The sequence below is a fragment of the Bos grunniens genome, chromosome 20 (assembly GCF_055505025.1).
Source record: "Bos grunniens cultivar Pamir isolate PY7600 chromosome 20, Bosgru_T2T1.0, whole genome shotgun sequence".
NCBI classification, from domain to species: domain Eukaryota; kingdom Metazoa; phylum Chordata; class Mammalia; order Artiodactyla; family Bovidae; genus Bos; species Bos grunniens.
This window is the reverse complement of record NC_141184.1, coordinates 10,060,410-10,088,050: the sequence shown is the minus strand read 5'-3', so window position 1 is coordinate 10,088,050 and position 27,641 is coordinate 10,060,410. Positions and strand designations below refer to the sequence as shown.

At 39.6% G+C, this 27,641-nt stretch overlaps 1 protein-coding gene across 3 annotated transcripts in view; it reads left to right on the top strand.

Moving 5' to 3' along the window:
* Positions 1 to 27,641, top strand: part of CTNND2 (catenin delta 2) — a 1,106,103-nt gene that overhangs the window by 602,142 nt on the left and 476,320 nt on the right. For all 3 annotated transcript variants that reach the window (XM_086362482.1, XM_086362480.1, XM_086362481.1), the window contains exons 4-6: positions 2,976 to 3,010; positions 4,051 to 4,167; positions 23,198 to 23,370. In XM_086362482.1, coding sequence (XP_086218608.1) covers positions 2,976 to 3,010; positions 4,051 to 4,167; positions 23,198 to 23,370 — 325 coding nt within the window. The remainder of the gene's footprint in view (positions 1 to 2,975; positions 3,011 to 4,050; positions 4,168 to 23,197; positions 23,371 to 27,641) is intronic.

The window sequence follows — 27,641 nt, the reverse complement described above, 5'->3', positions numbered from 1 at the left end:
TGCCATGACAAATTACTACAATGAGTGTCTTAAAATAAATTCATTACCTCACAGTTTGGGGACCAGAAGTGATAACTTAGGGTGAACGATATTAGATTCGCAATCTCTAAAGAAGATTTAGCTTTGAGACCAGGGACTAGGCTTATCACTCAAGAGCTTTTGTGTAGCAGAGTTTTATTAAAGTAAGAAAAGGGACAGACAAAGCTTCTGACAAAGACAACAGAAGGCAGATGGAGAGTGCCCCCATCACTAGTCTTATCAAGGCCTTATATACTTTACCAGACCCACTCCCACAACATGCATCTTAAATGAACAAGATTAGATTTAACAATAGAAAGGTATTACCAGACCTACTCCCATAACATACTTCTTAAGATAACAAGATTGGTCAGAAAACCTTCTTGTTAAGAAGAAACATGTCCTCGAGCAAGATACATTGTTATATTGATTAAACCAAAGCCATGTAGAAAATGTCTTTTTCTCCTTGAGAGCCCCAGATCCCTTTCTCTTTCTAGAGGACTCCAGACCCCTTTCTCCTCCTCAGGAACCCTGGACTTCTTATCAACCTACCTATGAACTGACTCTCTCAGGAGTTCAAAATCACCTATGCTGACAGGGCTATGTTCCCTCAGTTTAATTCAGTCATTTCAGTCACTGAGTTGTGTCTGACTCTGTGACCCCATGGACGGCAGCACACCAGGCTTCCCTGTCCTTCATCATCTCCTGGAGTTTGCTCAGTCTCATGTCTATTGAGTTGGTGATGCCATCCAACCACTTCATCCTCTGTCACCCTCTTCTCCTGCCCTCAATCTTTCCCAGCATCAGGATCTTTTCCAATAAGTCAGCTCCTCTCATCAGGTGGCCAAAGGATTGAAACTTCAGCTTTAGCATCAGTCCTTCCAATGAATATTCAGGGTTGATTTCCATTAGGATTGACTGGTTTGATCTCCTTACTGTCCAAGGGACTTGCAAGTGTCTTCTCCAGTGCCACAATTCGAAAGCATCAATTCTTCAGCGCTCAGTCTTCTTTATGGAGGAATACTAAGGAAAAAGGTTCCTTTCTTAACTCTCCCAGGTTCTGCTGGCTCCAGCCATTACTTGGCTTATAGTTCCATAACTCCAGTCTCTTGCTTCCATCTTCACAAGACCTTCACAAGACCTTCTCCTCTGTGTCTTTCTCCTCTAGTGTCTTTTATAAGAACATTGATCATTGAGTTTCAGAAGCTCTCATCTTAAGATCTTTACCTTAATTACATCTTTAAAAACCCTTTCCCATTAAGTAACCTTTCACAATTTCTAGGGATTTGGTGTGGACACATCTTTTGGGGGAAAAGGATACCATTCAACTCAGTACAATTTTGAAAACATTTTCCAGCCCTATATTATCGGCCACTTACTAACTGAACATACTTTGTAATTTTTTTAAAATATTAACTATAGTATTGCATTTATGTTTAAGGTGTTAAACCATGCACTTAGTTGTTACTGCTTTATAATGATACACTTTTTGATGAAAGGAGGAGCTGCATCAGAGTAAATTTGTAATGTTATCATTTTAGGTATCAACTGTCTATAGCGCTCATCATTGCAAAACCATGTTTCACTTTGCTAAAATGGATTGGCTGAGGAGAAAGATGCCCTAAAACAGTCTCCTGAGGGACTGCTCTTATATTCATGTATATCAATCATGGCTATTCTGAACACTCATTTATAGCAGAATTGCCTTTTTCCTCAGCAAATGTATTCAGAAACCATTTCTAAGGTACAAATTAAAGTTCTAAAACCTACTTCTTGTTGTGAAACTGATGAGCTATTCATAGAAGTGCCTTGATCAGAGTAAAAGATCTAGTAAATAAGTGTAGAAAATCATTCTCAAAATGATGTCAGTAATTGTCATATAGATTTCCCACAAACTATTGACATATAAAAAAGGGTATGTTAGAACTATTTGCATATATAATGAAAGAGCTGTTCATACTTAGAAATTTTAAATTTATTTATGTATTTTAAGGAGAAGGCAATGGCAACCCACTCCAGCACTCTTGCCTGGAAAATCCCATGGATGGAGGAGCCTGGTAGGCTACAGTCCATGGGGTTGCAAAGAGTCGGACACGACTGAGTGACTTCACTTTCACTTTTCACTTTCATGCATTGGAGAAGGAAAGGGCAACCCACTCCAGTGTTCTTGCCTGGAGAATCCTAGGGATGGGGGAACCTGGTGGGCTGCTGTCTCTGGGGTTGCACAGAGTTGGACACGACTGAAGTGACTTAGCAGCAGCAGCAGCATGTATTTAAAAAAAAAATCATTTAAAATAAATTTATGTGCCCACCTAGGTACAATCTGCACAATATCTTTGGCATGTCATTTGCATGAGCCACCCTTTCTACCTGGGTCATTTTTATTATATGATATATTTCTAAAGTGGAAACTTGGGAACTGTATAGTTGGTGGGTGGTAAAGTGTTGTGATTTTCATATTACTTAATTTGAAATATAATAAACAGCTAAAAGGAACTGCTTATAAGGTATGTCTAGGAAAAGGTGTAGATTTATTTTATCTCTTTATAATGAAAATGGAGAAAGTTATATCTCTATTAGAACACCTTACAGAGTTTACATGAAACTATTCAGACTTGTATTTTAAAATAGCTACAGTTGCGTAGAACTTCATGTGTGTAGAAACTGTCGTAAGTGATAAGTACAATAGATTGTGGTTTGTAAAAAAATCAGCTGTTCTCTTGAAAATTACTGAATGATTCCATTTATGACATCTTAATACCGGTGAATCCAAAGAGGTATATACCAAATAGATTAAAATTATGATTGTATCAAAGCGGGACCCCTTTTCCCAGTAAGAAATTAAAGGGAGCTCCATGGAGGCCCCACTACTAACTTAATGTGCCTTTGCATCTTACAGCCTAGAGTCCTTTAATTTGTAACAAATTCATTATATCTATGTATTCTCTCTTTTACAGTTCAGCAGAAGAGCAGTTTCACTGGCAATCACAAGGTAAGGTACAGCTTGTTTTCTTTATTGAAGTATACTTGAATTACAGTGTTGTATGATTTATAAATATTAATATACATATTCTTTTTTGTATTCCTTTCCATTATGATTATTAGATAGTCAATCTAGTTCCTTGTGCTATATCATCGTTTCTTTTTGTTTGTCTGTTTTACGTATAGTAGGTTGTATCTGCTAATCCCAAACTCCTAATTTGTTCCTCTCCTACCCCTTTTCTCAATTGGTAATCATGTTTGTTTTCTTATGTCCATGGATCGTTTTGTTTTGCAACAAGTTCGTTTGTATCATATTTTAGATTTCACACACAAATGATATTAAAAGTATTTGTCTTCCTCTGACTTCACTCAATACGGTAATCTCTAGGTCCATCCATGTCACTGCAAATGGCATTATTTCATTCTTTTTTACATTGAGTAATATTCCATTGTGTACATATATATATATATATATATACACACACACCACATCTTCTTTATCCATTCATCAGCTGATGGACATATAAATCAATACAGCTTCTTGATGAGCATATATACTTACTTCTACATATACCTCTATTGGTTCATTTTCTTAAGAACTTTAGAAAGAAACTTATAAAAACAAATTTGATAAAACATGACACTAAAATTAAGTGAAGTTGTTTTGAAAGCTCAACAGTTCATGGGAGTTAAGTTTTCCCAATTCCCTAGTAACTTTATGTTTTTCATGGACACATATAATTGGCTAGCCTTGGTTTTTAATAGTGGTTGACCAGGGGTTACAATGTGATACCTCATGAGAATTTCATAAAGGTAATAGCATCACTGACTCAATGGACATGAGTTTGAGTAAACTCTGGGAGTTGGTGATGGACAGGGAGGCTTGGCATGCTGCAGTCCATGGGATTGCAGAGAGTTGGACATGACTGAGTGACTGAACTGAACTGAATAGTTATAGTTACTATATTTTCGATTATTAAATGATAGTCTTAAGCTTTAATGTTGACAAAACCATGTGCTTGTTCACCTCTTTGAAATATTGTATTTCAGATGGTCAAAAAGATATCGAAGATGAGCTCACAACAGGTCTCGAACTGGTGGACTCCTGTATTAGATCACTACAGGAATCGGGAATACTTGACCCACAAGACTATTCAACAAGTGAAAGTAAGTCAAATGGTAATTAAGCTTGAAGACAATTAAAATATAAGAGCATATGTCATTACTGTTAATGAAAGTGAAGTGAAAGTGGCTCAGTCATGTCCCATGGAATGGGAGTCGACCCCCATGGACCACACAGTCCATGGAATTCTCCAGGTCAGAATACTGGAATGAGTAGCTGTTCCCTTCTCCTGGGGATCTTCCCAACTCAGGGATCGAACCCAGGTCTCCTGCATTGGAGGTGGATTCTTTACCAGCTGAGCCACCAGGGAATCCCATTAATATTAATATAGTTAAATCATGAGCCATATCCTTAGGACTTCAAGATGTGTTTATACTTATTTCATCAATTTTATTCCACTCTCATCTACTTCCTTCCTGCATTACCCCACACTAATTCACATTTGATTATAAACTCTCTTAAGTCAGTAACGGGGGCTTCCTTGATGGCTCAGATGGTAAAGAATCTGCCCACAATGCAGGAGATCGAGGTTCGATCCCTGGGTTGGGAAGATCCCCTGGAGAAGGGAATGACTACCCATTCCAGTATTCTTACCTGGAAAATCCCATGGACAGAGGAGCCTGGCGGGCTACAGTCAATGGGGTCACAAAAAGTCAGACATGACTGAGCAGCTAACATAACAAGTCAGTAATTAGCATCGAGATTTCTCACCAACTATTGACATATTGGTGATTTTCAACCAATTCTCTGACATCCTTTTTGGCATCTAGATTAGCAAATTGTATGAATTCATCATATAGTTGTTTTATCAACACACTGTCTGCTTTAAACTTAACTGTCAAGAGATTCTCAGGTGGTGCAGTGGTAAGGTATCTGCCTGCCAATGCAGGAGACTCAAGAAACACGGGTTTGATTCCTGGGTTAGGAAGTTCCCCTGGAGTAGGAAATGGCAACCTACTCTGATATTCTTACCTGGAAAATTCTATGGACAGAGGAGCCTTGTGGCCTACAGCTTAGGGATAGAGGAGCCTGGTGGGCTACAGTTCATGGGGTCGCAAAGAGTTGGACATGACTGAGCACACACAGTCAAGGCTTTACTCATATGGATGATTGTTGGTAGGGATCTTAAATGTTGGAGCAATTCTATACCAAAATAGAATTGTATAATGTATGCAATACTATTTAGTACAGTGCTAGACTACTATGCAAGAACTCTTTACATTTCTATGTTTTGCTATCTTCCATAGCTATATTAATCTCAATAAATATTTAAAGATTTTTTTTTCTATTTAATTATATGTTTTTCAACCAGAGTGGCTGAAACTTAGAAATAGAAGTTCTTTGAGCTGAAACAAGCCTCATTTTAATAAATCATAAAATTCTCTTGACCTATTTTAATAAAATCCCACAAAAAGCTAAAAATTAAATCATTAAAGCAGACATTACCCTAATAATTTCTACATCAGAAATCAGTGGAGCATTTTATTTCTTAATTTTGAAAAAGTATAATTTCCTTGAAAACCCATCAGTGTTTGCTATATAAAGGAAAGATAGAAGAGTGAGATAGCATGGTGATCCTGAAACCATTTAGCGTACATATTAGTTCATTTCCTCTAGGATCTTTATAACATCATGACTCTTAAAATAACACCATCATGAATATGCTGGTTTAACCATATACATCCTCTCGTTAAAGCTTCTAAAGTCAGATGCATGAGTGTATTACACTTGTTCTCTGTATTTTATATTTTACAGTGTAAGATTGTTTCCTTTTGTTTATCAAAGCCTATAAAATATTTACTCTGGAGGGGCAGTTATAGTTAGAACTATTAATATATTTAATTCATATTTGAGGCAATGCACTCTTTTTCATTAGAGAGTAAGGAAAGCAGAAATAAAACTTCTTGGAAGGATGATATAGGCTATGTTATTTTTATATAATACTTTTATTACATATTATATCATAATTTTATTATGATTTTAGGAGAGGGTATACCTTTTATTCATGGAAAGTACAGAAAAAAGAAAGGAAGAAAAGAGTAATAAGCAAACAAGTTAAAATAGAAGTAATAAATCAATCTAGTACTACATGTAAGCATGCTGAATTCTCAGAAAAAAAAAAATTCAAATTTGTAGAAAATGAAGATAAAATCATGGAGTATGTTTAATATACATACTTATATTAATGAAGTAAATGTTGAAATAAATAGACATTTACTATTTAGACAAATACTAACAGACAAACAGAATAGACAAAGAAATGACAGCAAATACAACGACCACAAAGGGTAGGATTGGGAAGAATAATGTGAAATAAAGTGGAATTTGCCACAGAATCACTAAGCAGGGTCAAAAGGAATTACATAGTGAAAATATATTAACTTATAATCATATGGTAAAATCTGGTGAACATACATGCACCAAACAACGTAACATCTGAATATTAAAAATGAAAGAGACTGATGAAAAATAATGTGAACATTTCTCAGAATCAGACTGAATAACAGAAGAAGAAGCCACAGAAAGTTGGATAAATAATTAACAAATCAACACATTAGATGAATTTTTTAAAGGTATACTTTTTGAATAATAATAACCATTTGCTTTATATGTCCAAGGAAAATTTATAAAAATTGATCAGCTAATGGGCTGTAAAGATAATTCTAAAAGTTATAAAGTATAGAAAGGCCCACATTCTTTTATAATAATTCAGTAAAATTAAAAGTAAACAATAAATGATAAGCAAAAATATATTGACATTAAAATTAAGAAACATACTTTTGGGTTTACCGAATCAAATGTGAAAGCAGGAAGAAAATTACATACTCTTTTACATTTACAAAGCAAATGAAATAGCAACATTTTATAATGAAAGCATAAGGGTATGGCAAAAAAATGCATTCAGAGGAAATCAAAATTTTATTATTAAAAATAAAAGATAATAATGAGCTCTGCTGCTGCTAAGTCACTTCAGTTGTGTCCGACTATGTGCAACCCCATAGACAGCAGCCCACCAGGCTCCCCCATCCCTGGGATTCTCCAGGCAAGAACACTGGAGTGGGTTGTGATTTCCTTCTCCAGTGCATGAAAGTGAAAAGTGAAAGGGAAATCCCTCAGTCATGTCTGACTCTTCGTGACCCCATGGACTGTAGCCTACCAGGCTCCTCCATCCATGGGATTTTCCAGGCAAGAGTACTGGAGTGGGGTGCCATTGCCTTCTCCAAATAATGAGCTCAGCATCCCTTTATTTTGGGACACCTTAAAAGAGCTAAATAAATCAGAATAAGCTAGGAAGATGGAAATAAATTATAAAAACAGTGCAGAGATAACGTAATATAAAATTAAAGAGTAGAAGAAAAAATATTAAAGGAGATAAATAACCATATGAACTTTTTAAAAAATAACTTTGTCAACTAATAATCCCAATCATCCTAAATTTAATTTATTTGTTTGTTTGGCAGTGCTGGGTCTTCACTGCTAAGCCGGCTTTTCTCTAGTTGGCCAAGCAGGAGCTTCTCTGTAGTTTGGTGCTCGGGCTTCTCGTTGCCGTGGCTTCTCTTGTTGTGGAGCTGGGCTCTAGGGCAGCAGTCGCAGCTGGGAGCTCAGTAGCTGCAGTTCCCCGGCTCTAAAGGGCAGGCTCAATAACTGTGACCCACGGGCTTAGTTGCTTCAAGGCATGTGGGATCTTCTTGGACCAGGGATTGAACCCATGTCTCCTGTATTGGCCAGTGGATTCTTTATGACTGAGCCACAGAGGAAGTCTGTGAATTTCTAAATTGAGACACTCTACACACAGGAGAAATAGAATGTTTAGTGTTCACTTTTGCATTTCTGTAAAACATGTCCAAACATTACCTGCAAAAGATTCATCTTTATTACAGGAAATTTAAATATACTAGTAAGGGTTTTTGAAATAGATTTGCTAACTGCTGAGTTTTTGATTATCAGAAAGATTAGTTAGTTTATGGTATTATATACTGATTTATCTTTTTGAAGACTCCTAGGAGTTTAGTTAACTGTTCGTTTTTGAAGGCCCTGCTTCTTGTTTGAAGATTGTTGTTGTTGTTCAGCTACGAAGTCATGTCCCCATGGACTTTGCGACCCCATGGACTGCAGCACACCAAGTTTTTCTGTCCTTCACTGTCTCCCAGAGTTTTCGGTGATGTCATCCAACCATCTCATCCTCTGTTGCCCCCCTTCTCCTCCTGTAATCAATCTTTCCCAGAATCAGGGTCTTTTCCAATAAGTTGGCTTTTTGCATCAGATGGCCAAAGGATTGGAGCTTAAACAAAGTAAAATTAAAACAAACAACAAGCCCAGGTGATTCAAATGCAGCTTGAAAGTTTTATGCCAAAGGGTCTGAATCACAGTAAACTGTGGAATATTGTTATTCTTAAGAAACATTGGTTCTTAACATTTTCAGAGTCAGTTTAAGACTGAATGAAGTAAAATTTAGGAAATTAATTTTAAAATATTGAGTAGATAATTATCATTTGAGGGATCAATTATTGCTTATTTTAAGTACTCAGAATATCAGAAAATAAAAATCCTAATTGCTACTTGTGTTTGTATCAGGGCCCAGATGGGAAATAGAGTCTTCTCAAAAAGAGTTTAAATGAAGAGAATTTAATTAAGGGTCCTTTTACAAACGAGTGAGCAAGATTAAGGGAACAATCGATGCCTGAAGAAGTATCCGGGGAGTAGCAACAGATGGAAGCCCTTGCCACCCTTAGTCCCAAAGGAAAAATCGACGAACCAGTGCCAGCAGAGTCAGGAGGCATGGTTGGTGGGAGCAGAAGAATAAACATTCTAGCCTCTCTCTCCTCCTGCCTTTCACTGGCCAAGTCTAGTCTTAAATCAAGTGCCAAGGGACCCTTGTGATACAGTCTCTGTGGGGAGAAGGGCAGAGAATGAATACGGGGGAGCAAAGAGAATAATTGGCACAACATTCTACTCAGTTCTAGAACAACATGCCATTTTATATTTACATAGATGTAACGCATTCCTATGCACCAGTGCTTTGACATGTTTCATATAATTAGCACAAGCCCATCAGATTCTGCCCGTCCCTTGTTTTTGTGATGATTCAATCAATGGTCTCATTAGCTAGGACAGACATGAAATAGCTGATGCTAAATTGGACCTGGCACACTGCCCTTGAGAGCTGGAATCTTAGTCCTAACCTGAAAGAGACCAAAACAACACTACTGCTGCTGCTGCTAAGTCGCTTCAGTCGGGTCCGACTCTGTGTGACCCCAGAGACGGCAGCCCACCAGGCTCTGTCGTCCCTGGGATTCTCCAGGCGAGAACTCTAAATACAGCCTAAAACCAGCTTCAAAAATGTACAGTGGCAACCAGTCTAAGCCCCTAAGCACTTAACATGTAATTCGTTGTGTTTAAAAGCTTTTGTTATTTTTCTTTCCAGGGTGGTCTGATTAAAATAAAATTTGAATTTTAGTAAACCCACCTTCTTGACCCTAAGGCAAGCAATAACTGCTGCAGTAATATGAACTACAGTGTCCCATACTTATCAGTGTGTTCCAACACTTTGCATTTTTTTAAAAAGCGCTATCATAAACAGTATGTAAATCATTTGTAAAACCTTTGCTAGCCCACCACTATTCTATGGCTGCCAGCTGTGTAATTTCAATTCGAACAAATACATGACATGGAGTCACTGGAAGAATTGCTGTTGTTTTACTGGGAAAAAAAAAAAAAAAGGTTATTGACAGAGGCTCAGGGCCATTGCGGAGAAGGCAATGGCACCCCACTCCAGTAATCCTGCCTGGAAAATCCTATGGATGGAGGAGCCTGGTAGGCTGCAGTCCATGGGGTCACTAAGAGTCGGACGTCACTGAGCAACTTCACTTTCACTTTTCACTTTCCTGCATTGGAGAAGGAAATGGCAACCCACTCCAGTGTTCTTGCCTGGAGAATCCCAGGGACAGAGGAGCCTGGTGGGCTGCCAGCTATGGAGTTGCACAGAGTCGGACACGACTGAAGCGACTTAACAGCAGCAGCAGCAGGGCCATTGATGTTGGGAAAGATTGAAGGCAAGAGGAGAAGAGGGCGGTGAGGATGAGATGGTTAGATATCATCACCAACTCAATAGACATGAGTTTGAACAAATTCTGGGAAATAGCAAAGGACAGGGAAGCCTGGAGTGCTTCAGTCCATGGGGGCACAAAGAGTCAGATACAACTGAGTGACTGTACAACAGCAGCAACAGGGCCATTAGCTTCTCATATAATACACAGCTTGACTCAAACTATATGTCATGGACCGAGCATGTTATTTGATCCACGTGTCCTTGGAGATAAAAACTCAGAGATAAAGGTAATGATGTCTTAGCTAAAAATTATGAAACACATTAGTAATTCAAAATCAGAGAGGCAATATACTTCTTGTGGGGGGTGGGGGATGGCTTATATGTTTATTGGTTGTTGTTTATTCACTACGAAGAGTTGACTCATTGGAAAAGACTCTGATGCTGGGAGGGATTGGGGGCAGGAGGAGAAGGGGACAACAGAGGATGAGATGGCTGGATGGCATCACTGACTCGATGGACATGAGTCTGAGTGAACTCCGGGAGTTGGTGATGGACAGGAAGGCCTGGCGTACTGCGATTCAGGGGGTCGCAAACAGTCGGGCACGACTGAGTGACGTGAACTGAACTGATTCACTAAGTCATGTCCAACTCTTTTGCGACTCCATGAACTGTAGCCTGCTAGTCTCTGCTGTCCATGGGATTTTCCAGGCAAGAATACTGAAGTTGGTTGCCATTTCCTCCCCCGGGGATCTTCCCAACCCAGGGATCGAATCTGGATTTCCTGCGTCTCCTGAACTGCACGCGGATTCTTTACCGCTGAGCCACTGGGAAGCCCCTTCTGTGTTTATAGATAGTGTTGTTGAACATCATGAAATAATAATTATTTGTTTCTGTAGCACTTGGACAAATTGAAATTCTACCACATCCTTTAAAATCCCAGCATTCAGTAGGAAGGAAATCTTAGGAGCGTAATATATTCTGAACATTATGGCAAAGAAGGGAATGTTATTTAATTGAGTTCTCAATTCAGAATATATTCAAAAAATTAAGAATCAATCGTATAGGTTACCATTCTGAGCAGGTGAAATCTAAATAGAATGATCATATATAGTTTGAAAGAAAGGAATATATTACTTCCTCTTGATTTACAGCTTGTCATCTTCATTTAATTACTGCAAATATGCTTAATTCCATGAGGTGGAAAAACCGTGAGAGATTGGGTTATTAAAAATGCTATAAAATATAACCCCTTACATTCTTATGGAATAATAATAAAGATAAGAGACAACCTTGGGAGGTGAATATTTTCGCAATTCCTGGCAAGCATGGCAACAAAGGATTCAGAAGTGGTTTGGAAGGATGACACTTTCATAGAGATTAGAGTAATCAAGATGATAACTATATAAATAATGTGACTCACTGTTGATAATCTGATAGGGTGGAAGCAAGATCCTCAGTTAGACCTGATGGGGTGCAGAGACTCTGGGTAGGTAGGGGTCCAAGGCATCCTGCCCTTGGAGCCACAAGATCTGGATTCCAGCCCAACTGTTCCCCTCACTCCACAAGTGGCTAAAGACTGTCACCTGGGCCCAGAGACCCCAAGTCCCTTCCTGGGCATGTATTTATTCAAGTTAATTGAGTACATCCTTGGTTGTTCATTCCTTGTATTACTTCATCATATACCCTTTGGTCCAAAGTTTTTGAAATACAAACAAGCCAGTCTCCGCTCCAGAGGTTGGTCAGAATTGAAGCCTGAAATTGTCTGATGCTTCACGCACCCTTTTCTTTCCTTTCCAGGTTCACACCCACCTACCCCACTAGCTTTGGTGTTACAGAGCCCCTGGGAAGTTGGCAGGGGACGGTATGAACAAAAGTGAGGGAAAACACCCAAGTAGCATACAGGGTACAGAGTAATATCCTCCAGAAAGCTGTCATTATCTTCCCTTCCAGACTGGACCTTTACCTCTTCTTCAGTTAATTTCTTTCTCTTATATTTCTTTCTGGGCTTCTCTAGTGGCTCAATCAGTAAAGAATCCATCTGCAAAGCGGGAGACCTGGGTTCATTCCCTGGGTTGGGAAGATTCCCCTGGAGGAGGGCATGGCAACCCACTTCAGTATTATATTTCTTTCTATCACAGATAGATAGAAAGATATATGTCTTTCTATCACATAGACATTTGAGAAGCATGTTATAGCTTCTGCAAAGAGATCACCAGCTCAGAGGCAGACCTGGGAAATGAAGGGATGGGCAAACACCTAAAATATCAACTGCTCCTTATCTATTCCCTAAGCAGGAGGAAAAAAATGCAAATTTCTCATTAAATACATCATTCTCAGCTGTATTCTCAGGGTCTCCTGGAATCAAGCACAGAGTTTAGAGCCTGGCAGAGATTTTTAATGAAAACATAATTGGGTTCTGAAATTGCCAAGGCACCCTAGGCGCCCCACATGCAAATATGAGGGTCAGATGAAAGCTGGTAGATGTGAAGAAACGGAGAGAGGCAGAAAGCTCCCGTGAGAAAGTCAAAATAAGCAGACTTTTCCCTGGGACACAGTGGAGCGTGGGATCCCCTGGTAATACCTTATGAAGACATCTTATAGGATTTCCCTAGAAGTAATTGGCACTGACCAAATAATAAGTCACTTCAACAGCAACTGATGACATCAAATCTTAATATACTAGGTTTTGATTGTAAAGCTATAGGCACAGATAGGTGTTATATTCTTTTTTAAAACGTCTGTTTCAAGCCCAGGTGGCACCAGTGGTAAGGAGCCTGCCGGCCAATGTAGAAGACATAAGAGATGTGGGTTTGATCCCTGGGTCCAGAAGATCCCTGGAGAAGGAAATGGTAACCCACTCCAGTATTCTTGCCTGGAGAATCCCACAGACAGAGGAGCCTGGAGGGGTACAGTCAATAAGGTTGACACAGCATTGGACAGGACTAAAACGATTTAGCATGCAACATTTAAGCACTTATTAACAACAGCACAAAAGTCTCTGCCCTTGGCATTTATGTAATGGGCAGAAAAGGCTGAAATTGAGCACTGTAAATACTACAAGGTCAGATAGGTAATTACTCCCAGCAGTGACAAAGCCCGTGGGGGTAAAGCAGGGCAGAGCTTCCTGGAGTGTACTGGGGATTCCAGGGGATCCTCAAGAACCTTTCAGGGATTGCAGAAGTACCCGTTTTTACAATAATCCCACGATACCATCCACCTTTCCTTACTCGTTCTTACACAATCAGAGAATGAGAGTCACACAGAGAACAGGTTTGTGATTACCAAGGAGAAGGGGGTGGGAGAGGGATGGACCGGGAGTTTGAGATTCGCTGGTGCAAACTACTGTATATAGGATGGATGAACAACATGGTCCCACTGTATAGCACATGGAGAACCATAGCTCAGTTCAGTCGCTCAGTCCTGTCTGACTCTTTGTGACCTCATGGACTGCAGCACACCAGGCTTCCCTGCCCATTACCAACTCCCAGAGCTTGCTCAAACTCATGTCATTCGAGTTGGTGATGCCATCCAGCCATTTCATCCTCTGTCATCCCCTTCTCCTCCTGCCTTCAATCTTTCTCAGCATCAGGATCATTTCTAGTGAGCCAGTTCTTCCCATCAGGTGGCCAAAGCATTGGAGCTTCACCTTCAGCATCAGTCCTTCCAATGAATATTCAGGACTGATTTCCTTTAGGATGGACTGGTTGGATCTCCTTGCAATCCAAGGGACTCTCAAGAGTCTTCTCTAAATCCACAATTCCAAAACATCAATTCTTCAGCGCTCAGCCTTCTTTATGGTCCAACTGGAAAAACTACTGACTACTGGAAAAACCGTAGCTTTGACTAGATGGACCTTTGTTGGCAAAGCAGTGTCTCTGCTTTTTCATATGCTGTCTAGGTTGGTCAGTGTCCTGAGGTAAACCATAATGGAAAAGAACATGGAGAGGAATGTACATATATATGTATGTGTGTAACTGAGTCATCTGGCTGTGCAGCAGAAATTGATGCAACGTTGTAAATAAATTATACTTGAATAAAGTAAGTTAAACAAACAAACTAAAACAGACTGAGAATCACGCACAAAGAGCATTCAGTGAAGCTTCCTGGAGGCTGCGTGGCACGTGGTAGCATCTTTGCTCTGATGGCTCATGAAAAGTGGGTGATGCAACCTTCTCTTTTAAATACTTTCCAGTTTTGGTGTCCTAAATAGTATTATACATCACTCATATGGTGAATAAAAGCTCTTTGAGTTGGATCTTAGTTCCCTGACTAGGGATCGAACCTGAGTCCCCTGCAGTGGAGGCACAGTCTTAATAGGACCTCCAGGGAAACCTCCAAACTACTCTAGTTTTGAGGGAATGACGCAAGGGCCAGGAAGTCATTCTTTACTTGATTGGGAATCTGAATAAATGTGTGAGCAAACCATGCAAATATTTAGGGAAAAGTCTGTGATTTGCATAAAATTAAAAATTAGTTCTTTAAGCTAATGTAATTCCATTAATACATTGAAATGCTTTCAAAATTTAGCTTTCAATTTTGTTTTCTTCTAAAGCGATTTGTATTAGTTTTCTATTTCTTCTCACAATGACTGATAGAAGTATGAATCTATTATCTTTGACTTAATTTGTAAAGAAATACATATAATGATTTTCCTCATCTTTGTGTTACATTAGTTTTTTTAATGGTAAATAAGACAAAAGTTTATAAGGAAGTAGTTGGGGACTAGAGCAAGCTATAAAAATACCGTTCTATGACTAAAACAACATGTAAAATCCCATGCACAATCAAAGTCTTGAGCTGTACATTTTAAAGGGAAGTTATATATTTGAAGTTTTTATTTTGTAATAAATGATATTTTGTTCATTTCCCTCCATTGTATACAGATATAAATACACTGACTTACTATATTAGGGTAAGACCTTTATCCATTTTTCGTTTATTCATATACCAAGTCAAACTTGAGAAAGCAGACTAGTTAGATCAGTAGCATTGGTTGAATCTAAATCAGTTTAAAAACTAAATGACTGCTTCTCTATTCTTGGGACCTTCCAAGTTTTCATTTTCATGTAAAGCATTATACACTGAAAGCAGCTGACCAGAGAAAACAGATATTCTGAAGGAAGAGACTCAGAAATCAAATTTAAGAACACATTTGCTGGGACTCCCCCAGCGGTCCCGTGGTTTAGACTTCACCTTCCAAAGCAGGGAGTGCAGATTCACTCTCTGGTCAGGGAACTAGGATCCCATTTGTCTTGCAGCCAAAAAAACAAACAAACAAAAAATAAAACAGAAGTGATATTGTAACAAATTCAAGAAAGACTTTAAAAATGGTCCACTGTGGGGGGAAAAAAACCACATCTGCTAGTAGAACAAGCCCTAAGCTTTGCTGTGTAAGAAGCTGCTTGAGTTTCTGCCCTCAGTTATGTTAGGGATGGTAGATGGACTGAAATGCTGTTTTTAGATTAATGCCCCAGTGAAACGCCTACGTACCTTTTCAAGTTACTAGTGAAGGGCAGGAGAAGACAACCAGTTCATCACTACTCATCGTCACGCAGTGCTCAGTTGTATGCAACTCTTCGTGACCCCGTGAACACCCGCCATGCTCCTCTGTTCATGGGATTCTCCAGGCAAGAATACTTCACTACTGTACTCTGCACAGTTCTGTAAAGCACAGCCACTCAGAGGATGCCTGCATGTGACAATGTGCGCCAGACGCAGGAACTAACTTAGTTAGGTAACTGGACGTGCGAACACATGTTTTGTGTCTTTGAAAGTTTGCACGTTAAAGGTTCCTATATATGGGACTTACTGTATATAATAATTTCCACTATTTCCTTTCTTCTTACTCACTCACCATTTTCCTTTTAAAAGATTCCCCCCTTCTTTTTATTTGTTGTTGCTCTAAAAATTTACTCTCATTTAAAATAATACTTAACCTTCACATTATTCTCAGCCTTCCACAAAGATTGCATAACAAGAGGGTAGACATGAGTCAAATTCTCTGACAGTTGTAGTTACGTGTGTGAGTCTTGTTGGCTTTATTTTTCATGGTCTATGTAAAGATAAGATTTTTATATCGTTTTGAAAGAGCCAGTTAAGCCAAAAATAAAGAATGTTTCTAAACTTCCTGATAAATGGAAATCTTAACAGAACTGGCTTTGTTGTGTATCCAGTCCTAAACTTGTCAGTCTCAATTTGAGTGTTTATTATTCCTGATTAGCCTGAATTAACAACCTAACAAAGCATTCATTGAGCGTCTGTGTGAGACATCGCCTGGATCTCTTAGCTGTTTATTTTAGTACATTTCTTGTTAATAATTCTTTTCTTCTGATGGTAAAATAATCCCTAGGAATTAAATTGATATTGTCACCACTTAGAGACCTTGTCTCATTCTTGTGGCTTCAACTTCTACCCCTGATGACTCAGATAGCTGCATCTCTGTTCTAAAATTTCATTTATATATAACCAAACTTTGATCTGAGCTTCCCTGGTGCCTCAATGGTAAAGAATCTGCCAGTAATGCAGGAGATGTGGGTCCTATCCCCCGGTCAGGAAGATACTCTGGAGAAGGGAATGGCAACCTACTCCAGGATTCTTGCCTGGAGAATCCCAGGGACAGAGGAGCTTGGTGGCCTACAGTCCACGGGATCTCAAGAGTCGGACACAAGTGAGCAACTAAACCACCCACCACCACCAAACTTTGATCTTGGAAATTAAGATCTCAAAAGATAATTTAGTCTGTTAGAGACAGTTTGAGAATCAAGCCCAGAGTGCCTTTCTAACTATGTCAACTCCCACCATCTCCAACAACTCTGTAATTTAAAAAATGAAGCCTGTCTTTCCCCAAAGTATCAACTCCCCAACACAGGTCTCCTCCTCCTTCATATGGCATGTGAGGGGAGCTTTTGCTTTTTCACCTCGCTTAGTGAATATTTATTGCTTTCTGGGACAGATGTTCCACTGAAACAGACCATAATTAGCATCAGCTAATAAATCACCTTAAACCTTGTAGAAACAGAAGGTGTGTGCCTGATCTTAAGAGTGCTGTTCTGTCTGCTCGGTTTTCTAGAAAAGACTTACTTTGCACCATGGGCATCTTCCCTCCACACACTGCAGTGTTAGCGAGATCGTTCGAGCGGCCAGCTAAAGAGCGTCCAGGCATTTGGGCTGGCCTTCCCTTCCTGTCTACTAGTCCCAAAGTACCAATGAGCTTTAAAAAATGTCTCTTAAATGCACGATTTTCCCTTCCTTCCTACCATGGCCATTACCCCAATTGAAATTTCCTCCATTTCTTCTGGTTTCCTTTTTCTCCACTCCACGAAATCCATGGTCTCTAGTGTCTCCAAGTATCTGAATGCAGCAGCTTTCACATAAATGTTCAGACTCCTTGTTTTTACTTTGTCACTCTCCTTCCAGAAAACCTATTGCTGTGTGTGTGCGCTTGCTAAGTCTCCTCAGTTGTGTCTCTTTGCTATCCCATGAACTGTAGCCTGCCAGGCTCCTCTGTCCATGGGATTCTCCAGGCAAGAATACTGGAGTGGGTTGCCATGCCCTCCTCCAGGGCATCTTCCCAACCCAGGGATCGAACCTGCATCTCTTATGTCTCCTGAATTATCAGACAGGTTCTTTACCACTTGCTGTGTAAGACTACAGATTTCTCTGCTGAAATTCCTCAGAGTCTATACAGAGTATTAAGGCAGCAGAGATTGGGGTATGGTTAATTTCCCCAGGGCAATCAGACATCCGGGCAGGCTGCATGGAGGAGGTGACATTTAAACCACAAGTTTGAGAGTGGGTTTCAAGGTTGACAAAGAATGGAATTTCAGGTTAAGAGAGAACCTTCTCTTCCTTATCTCTTGTCTCTGACCCTAGTTTTGTTTGGTTCAGTTTTTATTTCCAGGCCATTTTAAGGATCTTTGCCTTGTGTGTCCTGTTTGTAAGAGGGAAGCTTAGAGGGTGTTGCGGGCTTCCCTGGTGGCTCAGACGGTAAAGCGTCTGTCCGCAATACTGGAGACCCAGGTTCGGTCCCTGCATCGGGAAGATCCTCTGGAGGAGGAAATAGCAACCCACTCCACTATTCTTGTCTGGAAAACCCCCATGGACAGAGGAGCCTGGCAGGCTACAGTCCATGGGGTCTCAAAGTGTTGGACACGACTGATCAACTTTACTTTTACTAGAGGGGGTTGAAAGAAAACACTGATATATGGATGGGACAGAACTAGAATCTGGTTTCCAGGACAGATTCCAGTCAGGGTTTTATTCTCAGGCCACGTGGCTCATTAATTAGATAATTAGATAATAATACTAATAACTGACATTTGTGTAGCAGTTTACATTTTTTCAAGCACTTTCACATCCATTATCTCATTAGGTGCTCAAATTTGCAGAGATTAAAATTTTAGAGCACAAATAATGAAGTGTGATAAGAACAGGCACTCTGAAGCCACACTGCCTTGCTTGCACCAGGCATGCCATGACTGCTGTGTGTTCTCAGGCAGTGGGACCCTCAGCAATGTCAGTATACATGGGGATTTCTGCACTTTTATTGAGATCTTGTTAGGATTCTAGGGATTAATAGGCATAAGCTGCTCAGGACAGTCCCTGGAATTTAGTAAACACTCAGGGAAGGGGAGGTAATTTGCTGTCCTTGGCTTCATCATCTATGATGTCATACAGGAAGAAATGGACTAGAGCCCACCAGATCTTCTGTGTTCTGGCCCTGGATTTTTTTTTTTTTTTTTTCAATATACTCCCACTCCAGCTGGCATGATTGCAATCCAAATAGTTACTTGGGAATACTACTTTGTAAACCTCTGGCCTTTTCTCTGTTATCACAAAGTACATAGATTAATTAAGGTTTACTGTTTTCTGAAACTGATGTTTAGCTAAAGCAAATAAGAATTAACAATTCTAAATGAAGTCTTTTTAAATTCACTTAAAGGGGACTTCCCTGGTGGTCCAGGGGTTAGGAATCCAGCTTGCAATGCAGAGACCACAAGTTCAATCCCTGATCAGGGAACTAAGAGCCCATTTTCCTTGGAGCAGCGTAAGCCCACACACCACAACTACTGAGCCCTTGAGCCACAACTGGAGAGTCCATGTGCCACAACAATAGATCTTGTGTGATGTGATTAAGACCTGACACAGCCAAATAAATAACTTTTTTCTTAAATCCATATAAAGAAAATGAGTGCACATGAGCAGGAAAACTAAAATATCTGTGGTGTTGGAGAAGACCTTGAGAGTCCCTTGCACTACAAGGAGATCCAACCAGTCCATTCTGAAGGAGATCAGCCCTGGGATTTCTTTGGAAGGAATGATGCTAAAGCTGAAATTCCAGTACTTTGGCCACCTCATGCGAAGAGTTGACTCATTGGAAAAGACTCTGATGCTGGAGGGATTGGGGGCAGGAGGAGAAGGGGACGACAGAGGATAAGATGGCTGGATGGCATCACTGACTAGATGGACGTGAGTTTGAGTGAACTCCAGGAGTTGGTGATGGACAGGGAGGCCTGGCGTGCTGCGATTCATGGGGTCGCAAAGAGTCGGACACGACTGAGCGATTGAACTGAACTGAACTGAATTTAAGGAGAAACTGACTATATATTTTAGTACGTGTTAGTATGACCTATAAATGATTCTGAATTTTTAATGCAAGAAACGAATACTTCTGCCTTTCTATCTGCTGGTGGAATTTTAAGACCCAGTCTCTTCCTCCCTCCTGAACATCCCAAGAAATCCTCTTACATTGTCCCCATCTCCCAGTGGATTCACATCATATCCTCAAGGATGCACCCTCATTTTACCTCTAACCCAAGGAAGACTTCCCTGGTGGCTCAGACGGTAAAGCATCTGCCCACAATGTGGGAGACCCAGGTTTGATTCCTGGGTCAGGAAGATCCCCTGGAGGAGGAAATGGCAATCCACTCCCGCACTGCTGCCTGGAAAATCCCATGGACGGAGGAGCCTGATAGGCCATGGGGTCGCAAAGAGTCAGACAGGACTGAGCGACTTCACCTTTACTTTCACTTTCAAGCAAGACTTCATGGGAAGTCATAAGGTTGTGAGGGGAAAAAATCATCATTTAAAGCCCCAAACTATAAATGTTTCTGAAATCTGTGAAAAATTTGAATTTTCTACCCCAGTGCACAATAATGTTAATAAAGGTAATTGAGTCAGTTATACATAAATTTTATTATAAAGAAATTAAGAATTGTCTTCTAATTTTCACCTGTTTCATATTCTTGTATATCTGTGCTCTCTAAAATTGGAGTGAATAAACGCCATTCACTTGAAACCTAGTAATCAATGAGAAAACGATTCTAAATGCATGCAATGTTTTGGCTATTGCCCTGTTTTGCCCTTGCCAGGTGCTATGTCAGGGTTGTAATATTATGATATATTGCTCATTCTTGCAATTACATTTGTCAGACTACATCTAGGCTCCATGCTTGAGATATGTGAACAAAGTAATGAGACAGAGAATCTTTGTTTGTTTTCATGGAGTATTGATCAGATGCACCACTGATTCTATAAAAGAGCAGATTTGATTATTTCATAATGTATATTTCAGGAGCACATAAATCATATTTTTAATTGAAATTGCTTCGAAAAGGGGCTTTCAGTGGCCGCCTTTCTATCCTGCCTGGAGAACATTTGTAGGTTTCTAGAGATAATCTTATGAATCTCTTCAGAATTGACAAGTTTGTTTGACTTGCTAATTACATATGCAAGTAAGTTCATCAGAGCAAAATCATGCCATCTCTTTAAAAGACAAATAACCAGGACATACAGTGTTTTGGCCTTATAGACTGTTAAATTAGTTATTTGAAATTAAAGAATTTTTAAAATTGTATTGACATTTCCAAAATTATGTGCACTCTTGTATATCTGATTTGGCTTTCATTGCCATGGAGATGTATTGTTGGGCGGGGGGCGGGAGCAGGGGTGGTGCGTGGCCAGTTCAAAGCATTGTGTCAGGGTGGACGGTCCTGAAGGAAATAGCCAAAGAAGTCTCAGTGGGAAGCCGCCCATTGTTAGGTACAGTGCTGACCACTCACCATAAAGGGCCTCTGTTTTTCTGCCATAGCTCACTCCCCTCCATTGAGCAGTGACCTTCAGAAGGGTAGGGACCAAGGGGAAAGCCCTTGGCTATAATTCATTGCTGTCTTCTTGCACCCACCGCATCCTTCTAATTTTGTAGTCAGTTCCCACCTCTGCCCCATCACCAATCCCTCTTCCCTTCCAAAGGCTCTACCATGTCTCAGCCTGCCCATTACCTGGGCATCAGAGACCAGCCCTTGACTCCGTCTTCATGCCTGACAGTTTCCACAGCAGCAGTGGGGAAAATATGTTCTTGGCATCCAGAATGAAACTCTGAATGTGTTCCCCATAGGTGCATCGTAGCCCTGGTGATTAGCCCTGTAATACCATCAGTATGGACTAAATGACTTTTTGCAAGCTATTGCAAACTTCGCCATCTGGTATAGACAAATTTCTTGGGACTCTATTTTTGAAATTACAAGGAAAGGGATTGCAATTATACTTTTGCTATGCCCTTCATGATGAAATTGGGACTGGATGAAAATGGTTTTATTTCCTTGCTTGACTTTTTTTCCAGAAACTGTATAGATTCCAAAATACCAAGTCTTACCTGTACTAACTAATCATCTTAGTATTCAATTTCTGATGATGAAAAAGTATTTTGCATTGTTTAGAAGTTCCATCAGGGAATTAGAGGGAAGGGGGAGGTCTTAAATGCAGAGGTTATGTGAACCAATCCTTATTAAGAGAGTAAATTGTTTTCCTGGAAAAAAAAAAAATTGGCCTATATCATGTCAAATCTGCAGTCTCATTTGAAATAAAAAGCCATGTTCTATTTTAAAAAGAAAGAAGGAACTTGAAATTTGCTGATGCTCCTTAGAAATGATAGTATAGTCTAAAACAGCCAAAGAGGAAGATGAAGGATGGGATTATGAATCGAACCCAGGTCTCCAGCATTGCAAGCAGATTCTTTACCATCTGAGCCACCAGGGAAACCCATGTATATAATTACCCTCCTTCAAAAAAGGAGTGACTTTGTCCTATGGTTGAGATAACATGAGAGAACTTGAGTTGCCAAGTCCCTCACCCTCACCCAACTCATTCTACTTACCCCAGTCCCCTCTCAAACACACGTACTAGAAAATAGTAATACACTTACACTCTTCTGTGCTTCTTTTCATCCCCAAAGTGAGTATGAAATTTGATTAAAGAAAATTCGCTTACAAAGGAAATGGGCAAACTGTTGCAAAGATCTCATCTAAAAAGAAAGAAAATAAACCACATTTTCTTGTACGACGTATAATTAAATAATGAGGCCAGGAATTCCTTTCTCCATCTCTTGCAGGGTCAGCCAGCTTAGCAGCACCCGTTTAAACACTGTATCTTCCTTTGTTCTTCTGTTGTGCATTGCTGTGATGGCAAAGATAACTAGCCCTCAGAGATCATGTGAGATCAAGTTAAATTCCACATTGTGTGAGAGCTATTAATATTTTACACACTGTCTACCCTTCAAGCTTTGAGTATTACATCACTATTTATACAACAGAACTTGTTACTGATTGGAAGGTTTTGAGTGTTCAAGCATCCTATTAATACAGTAGGAGATATATTAATGCAATTAACATGTACCAAAAGGAAGACTTTTAAATTATTTCAAATGTTTCCAACATTGTCTGATCCAAAAATAAGTACTTGATTAACTAATTTGTCTTGTAAGAAATGTCTCTATGTAGGTCAGAATGAGATCATTTGGAAAAAAAAAATCTACTCTTTGGAGAACTTTTACACCACAAAAAAAAAGAAAAAAATCTCATTTAAGAGCTGGAGTAGAATTATATAGTCATTTTAGTTCTCAGAATTCAAAGCATAGATGGCTGGACTCATGCCTGTGTGATAATTCTAGGCTACTCTCAATAAATAATACATGTCATTTCTGCTTCACTGAGGCTGTCACTTACTGCTCTAAATGACTTTCAATGCAGGGCCCAGCCTGCTGTCCCAGAGTGCACTTCAGCTCAATTCCAAACCTGAAGGGTCCTTCCAGTATCCAGCCAGCTACCATAGCAACCAGACCCTGGCTCTGGGTGAGACAGCCCCGTCGCAGCTCCCTGCCCGCAGCACACAAGCCCGAGGTGCGGGCCAGAGTTTCAGCCAGGTACGTGCTGGGGATGGGATGCTCTGCTCTGCTGGTCCTTGGGCTCCAAGGGGTCAAGTGGGAAGCAGGGCTGTCAAATGGCTATGGTGTCCCCTCCTGCCTTTTTTACAAGTTCCCTGCAACTTTGGAGAGACGCTTTCGGTGCTATGAGTGAAGGAAATGAATAACACAATACAACTATAGAATAACTCGAATTACAAGCATCTTTTTTGCAGGATATGTCTGTCAATTGCTCATGCTCTTTCTGCTTTATATATACTTACCTAGGTGAATATGCAAATGTGTGTCTAGTTCTATTTCTGTGTTGATTATAAATATGACATGCGTGATGAGTTTGTGAGGGTACCTGAAACACATTCTCTTTCCTTAAAAAAAAAAAGCGTGAAATTATTCTTTGGGGTTAATCATATAAAGGAACATAGTATAAATGCATCATCTCATATGCATATACAGAACTGTTCTGAAAATAATTGTGGTTGAGTTGGAATAGTTACACTTTGTCAAGTTTGATTTTGAAATGTGCCCTCAGTTGTTTCCTTAAGATGTGTACTTGCTCTTGTGGTTTTAATGCACACACTTAGCTGCAGTTAAAATCAACTCTTGGTAAAAAGAAGTGGCTACCAACCCCAATTAAAAAATATTGTTGTAAATGTTGTGATATATACATGTGTGTGTATTTATGTATGTGTGTGTGCTACCTAATACTTTAGTTTTGATAATTTGGGGGTGCAGGCTATATTCAGTCAACCCACCAGAATTAATATACTAGAGAGCTATCTTGTTTTAAGCTACTTTATACTTATTTTTTAGTATAAAAGGATATGAGACCCTCTTAATCTCTGTGCATCATTCCTGGAATGAAGAACCCACAACTCCAAAAGCACCCCTTAACTGACAAGTTTAATTTCATCCTTTCTGCATTTATTGGGCAGTTCCTCTTCCAGAAACCCTAGCCCAGGTACACTACCTACCCCAAGCTCCTGCAACAACCAACCCATCTCTGTCACCAATTCATTGTTATTATACATCCGTGTGTTTTCCCAAAAACACTGAAAACCACTTGAGGGCAAGGCTATTTTCCTTTTTTAACACCATCCACATGGCCCCCAGGAAATGTCTGCTGGAAGAGAGGAGGCAAGGCGAGTTAGAATGGCATCGTGCAGTCATCCTGAGATGCTTTTTTGAGGTGATATGAACATAAATGAAGCATAAGCTGAAAAGTCTCAGTGCATTTCAATTATTAAAGTTGAATGATTATCCCAGCTATCTATTATCTATGATTGTCTTTTTCAGGCAAAACCTTTGCCCATCAGTGGCAGTGTAACTTTTACCTTCTTGTGATGTCAAGGTTATGCGGATCAAGTGGAATGGTAAATAAAGCATTCCACTGAGGGGGGCCCGTTGCCCCATGGGGGTCCAGGGTGTGACCCCAGTTCAAAGGGTGCCCCCTTTGGATGGAGATCTGGTGGTGTGTGATGCTCAAGAAGGAAACGGCCTTGAATTCATTGCATCCAGGTCCACACACACAGACTAACCCTGGACCTGTGCTACTTCCCAGCTCCTGGATCACTGCTCTTGAAAACACTGGTCTCTTCTATTTCCCTTACAGAAATCTGATAAGACACAAGAGGGAATGTCTAAAAAATATTTTTTAATTAATTAGAAAAAAGTATTTTATATACTTTCATTTATCATATATGCAAAATAGTTCTTATTTGCGTATGTAAAACATTATATAATGTTTGAAGTATTGAGTGATGTTATTAGCATAGAAAATGTTATTAGATCTTTTTAGTCCCATTTTATTTTATTAAAATAAGAATTGGAAGCTATAGGATTTTTTTCTCTAGGTACAGATTTTTTTTTTTCTAAAAAGCATCCCATTCTTGAAAGGAACTCTCTTTTAATCTTCCCATCTATACTGAACTCTCTCTGACCATGATACACTGATAGTGGTGGGATATATGTAATTTTGAATTCTTTGGGAGTAGATAAATGATTACAGACCTTTTTTAACCCTTCTGTCTATCCACACTTCTAGGTCTAATAGGCCAGAAATATTCATAAATAAGGGATAATTTATATTCAGATTAACTTAAGAAAGTTCTGAATTTAGCTTTTGCCAGTTTCCTATAACTTATAAGACATGTAGCTAGTACAGCAATAAAGTTCTACCCTTCTTTTATTTTTATCTTAAACTCATTTAATACTCATGCTTGGCTTCCTCTCATAAATATTTAAGACCCCTGTAATTTGAGTTAAAAACATTAAGTCAAATGAAAAAAGATCACATTTCCCATAGCTGAGCATCATGGAAAATGGAACAATCAGTATCAAGAGAAAAATCAGTTCATTATCAGCTTAACTTGTGAGCATCTTGTGCACTCAGTTCATATATAGCTCTGTGAGGACTGTTAAATCAAAGCTTTCTTACTTATAAAATCAATAGTTACCATTTACTGAGACCCGGAAGTAATCTGTTTTACATACTGCCTCTTATTTAATCCCCACCACATTTACATTTTAAATTTAAATTATCATTTACATCTTAAATATGCAGAAACTCAAACTCAATGCATTTAGAGGAGTTATCAGGCACCATTTTAAGGTAGCAGCAGTAAGAATGGGAACAGAATCTTGACTAAATTGAAGCCTAATCATTTTGAGGGAGTGTTTCATAGGTTTCCTTTTATATATTGACTGTTTCAATTAAATGTATCTACAGCTTGATCCTAGTAAGAGCTCTACAACATGTAGACCAGCAATATGCTGATTTATCTTCTTCCACGTTGGAGTTCTACTTGTTGGAGTTCAATACATGGGAGTAAAACAGTAGCAGCTCAAAGGACAGATTGGGCCTCACATTAAAAGTCTGCTTTAAAGTTTAATCAGAAACTGTAACTTGGTTGTGAAGATATCAAAGCTGTGCATTTGAAGGCATCTATCAATGTGCGTATTCAAGGTGATAACTTCAGTTAGAGTCATAGGTTACTGGTTTGCACTCATTTATCTGACAGGTGGGTGGTTGCAGTCTGAATATTCAAACAAGGGGGTTGTGCTAATCCACTTGGTTAACAGGATGGAGGCTACTGGTGGATTGCTGAATCCTATTTATTTTAGCAGAGCATCAGATCTGGGTACCATGATTCACTCTCAGCTTCAGCATACTGCGGTATGAAAGGCATGTTTTAGCGTGATTTCAAAATCACGTCAGAGAAATGCTGAACAAGTACACCAGCACTTTTACCCAGCATTTAGTGTGCTACCTTGAAATAAGGAGGTCATGTGTCATCCCCGTAACATCTCCTTTGCTCAGCTTGTCCTGAGAATCCCTGTCTTCCAGTGGTTTCCCGGAGCCCTGTGACACATTCTTTTCAATATTCTAAATAGTGTTCAAGCTCACTTCTGCCAAGCTATATTGAGTTTTAGAATATCCTGTCATCATCAAGTGCCAAAAGGGCTACGAAAGTTCAAATAATGGCTCACAGATGCCAGACCAGGTTAATAAGGTCAATAACCAAGTAACACAAAAACATTTCATTTTAGGGAACCTAAAAAAAAAAAAAAGTGTAATTCTAAAGTAAAGCAAATGGTTTTCTATCTGGCTCATAAACCATGTCAGACTATAATTTCAAAAAAGTATCACAAATATTCAAAAATTCTGCTGTCAACTTTTAACCAATACTAATTTATTCAGCATGATAGATGGTTGTAGGGTTATCATCACCAGGCTTCACATCAGGCCCTGGTGCATGGTCTGCCTTGCCCTACGGTGTCAAGCTGAGTCACAAAATTACCATAGAATTCTAGTTCTCTGGCGTGACCCTAACTGAAGTCTTTGAAGGTCATTCTCCTCAAACTCTGAGATGAATTCATAGGACTCAGCTGGAGGAGAGAATATAAGACCCTTCCCATCAGATCCCAAGGCCTTTCTGGAAAGTCACTTGAGATGATTCAGTTATGCTTTGCCCACTGCTACATTCTGCTTAGCTATCCTGCCAGCTCCCCTCCCCATCCAGGTGTGTAGACTCTCCCTCCATCACTCCCTTCTTCCTCCAAGTCAACCTTAGCCTTCGTAGCTCCTGGTTGCTGCTAAGTCGCTTCAGCTGTGTCCGACTCTTCACGACCCCATGGACTGCAGCCTACCAGGCTCCTCCATCCATGGGATTTTCCAGGCAAGAGTACTGGAGTGGGGTGCCATTGCCTTCTCCAGCTTCTGGTAGGTGCCCCCAGTCAAAATAGAGCTGTTTTTTCAGTTGCATTTATATATA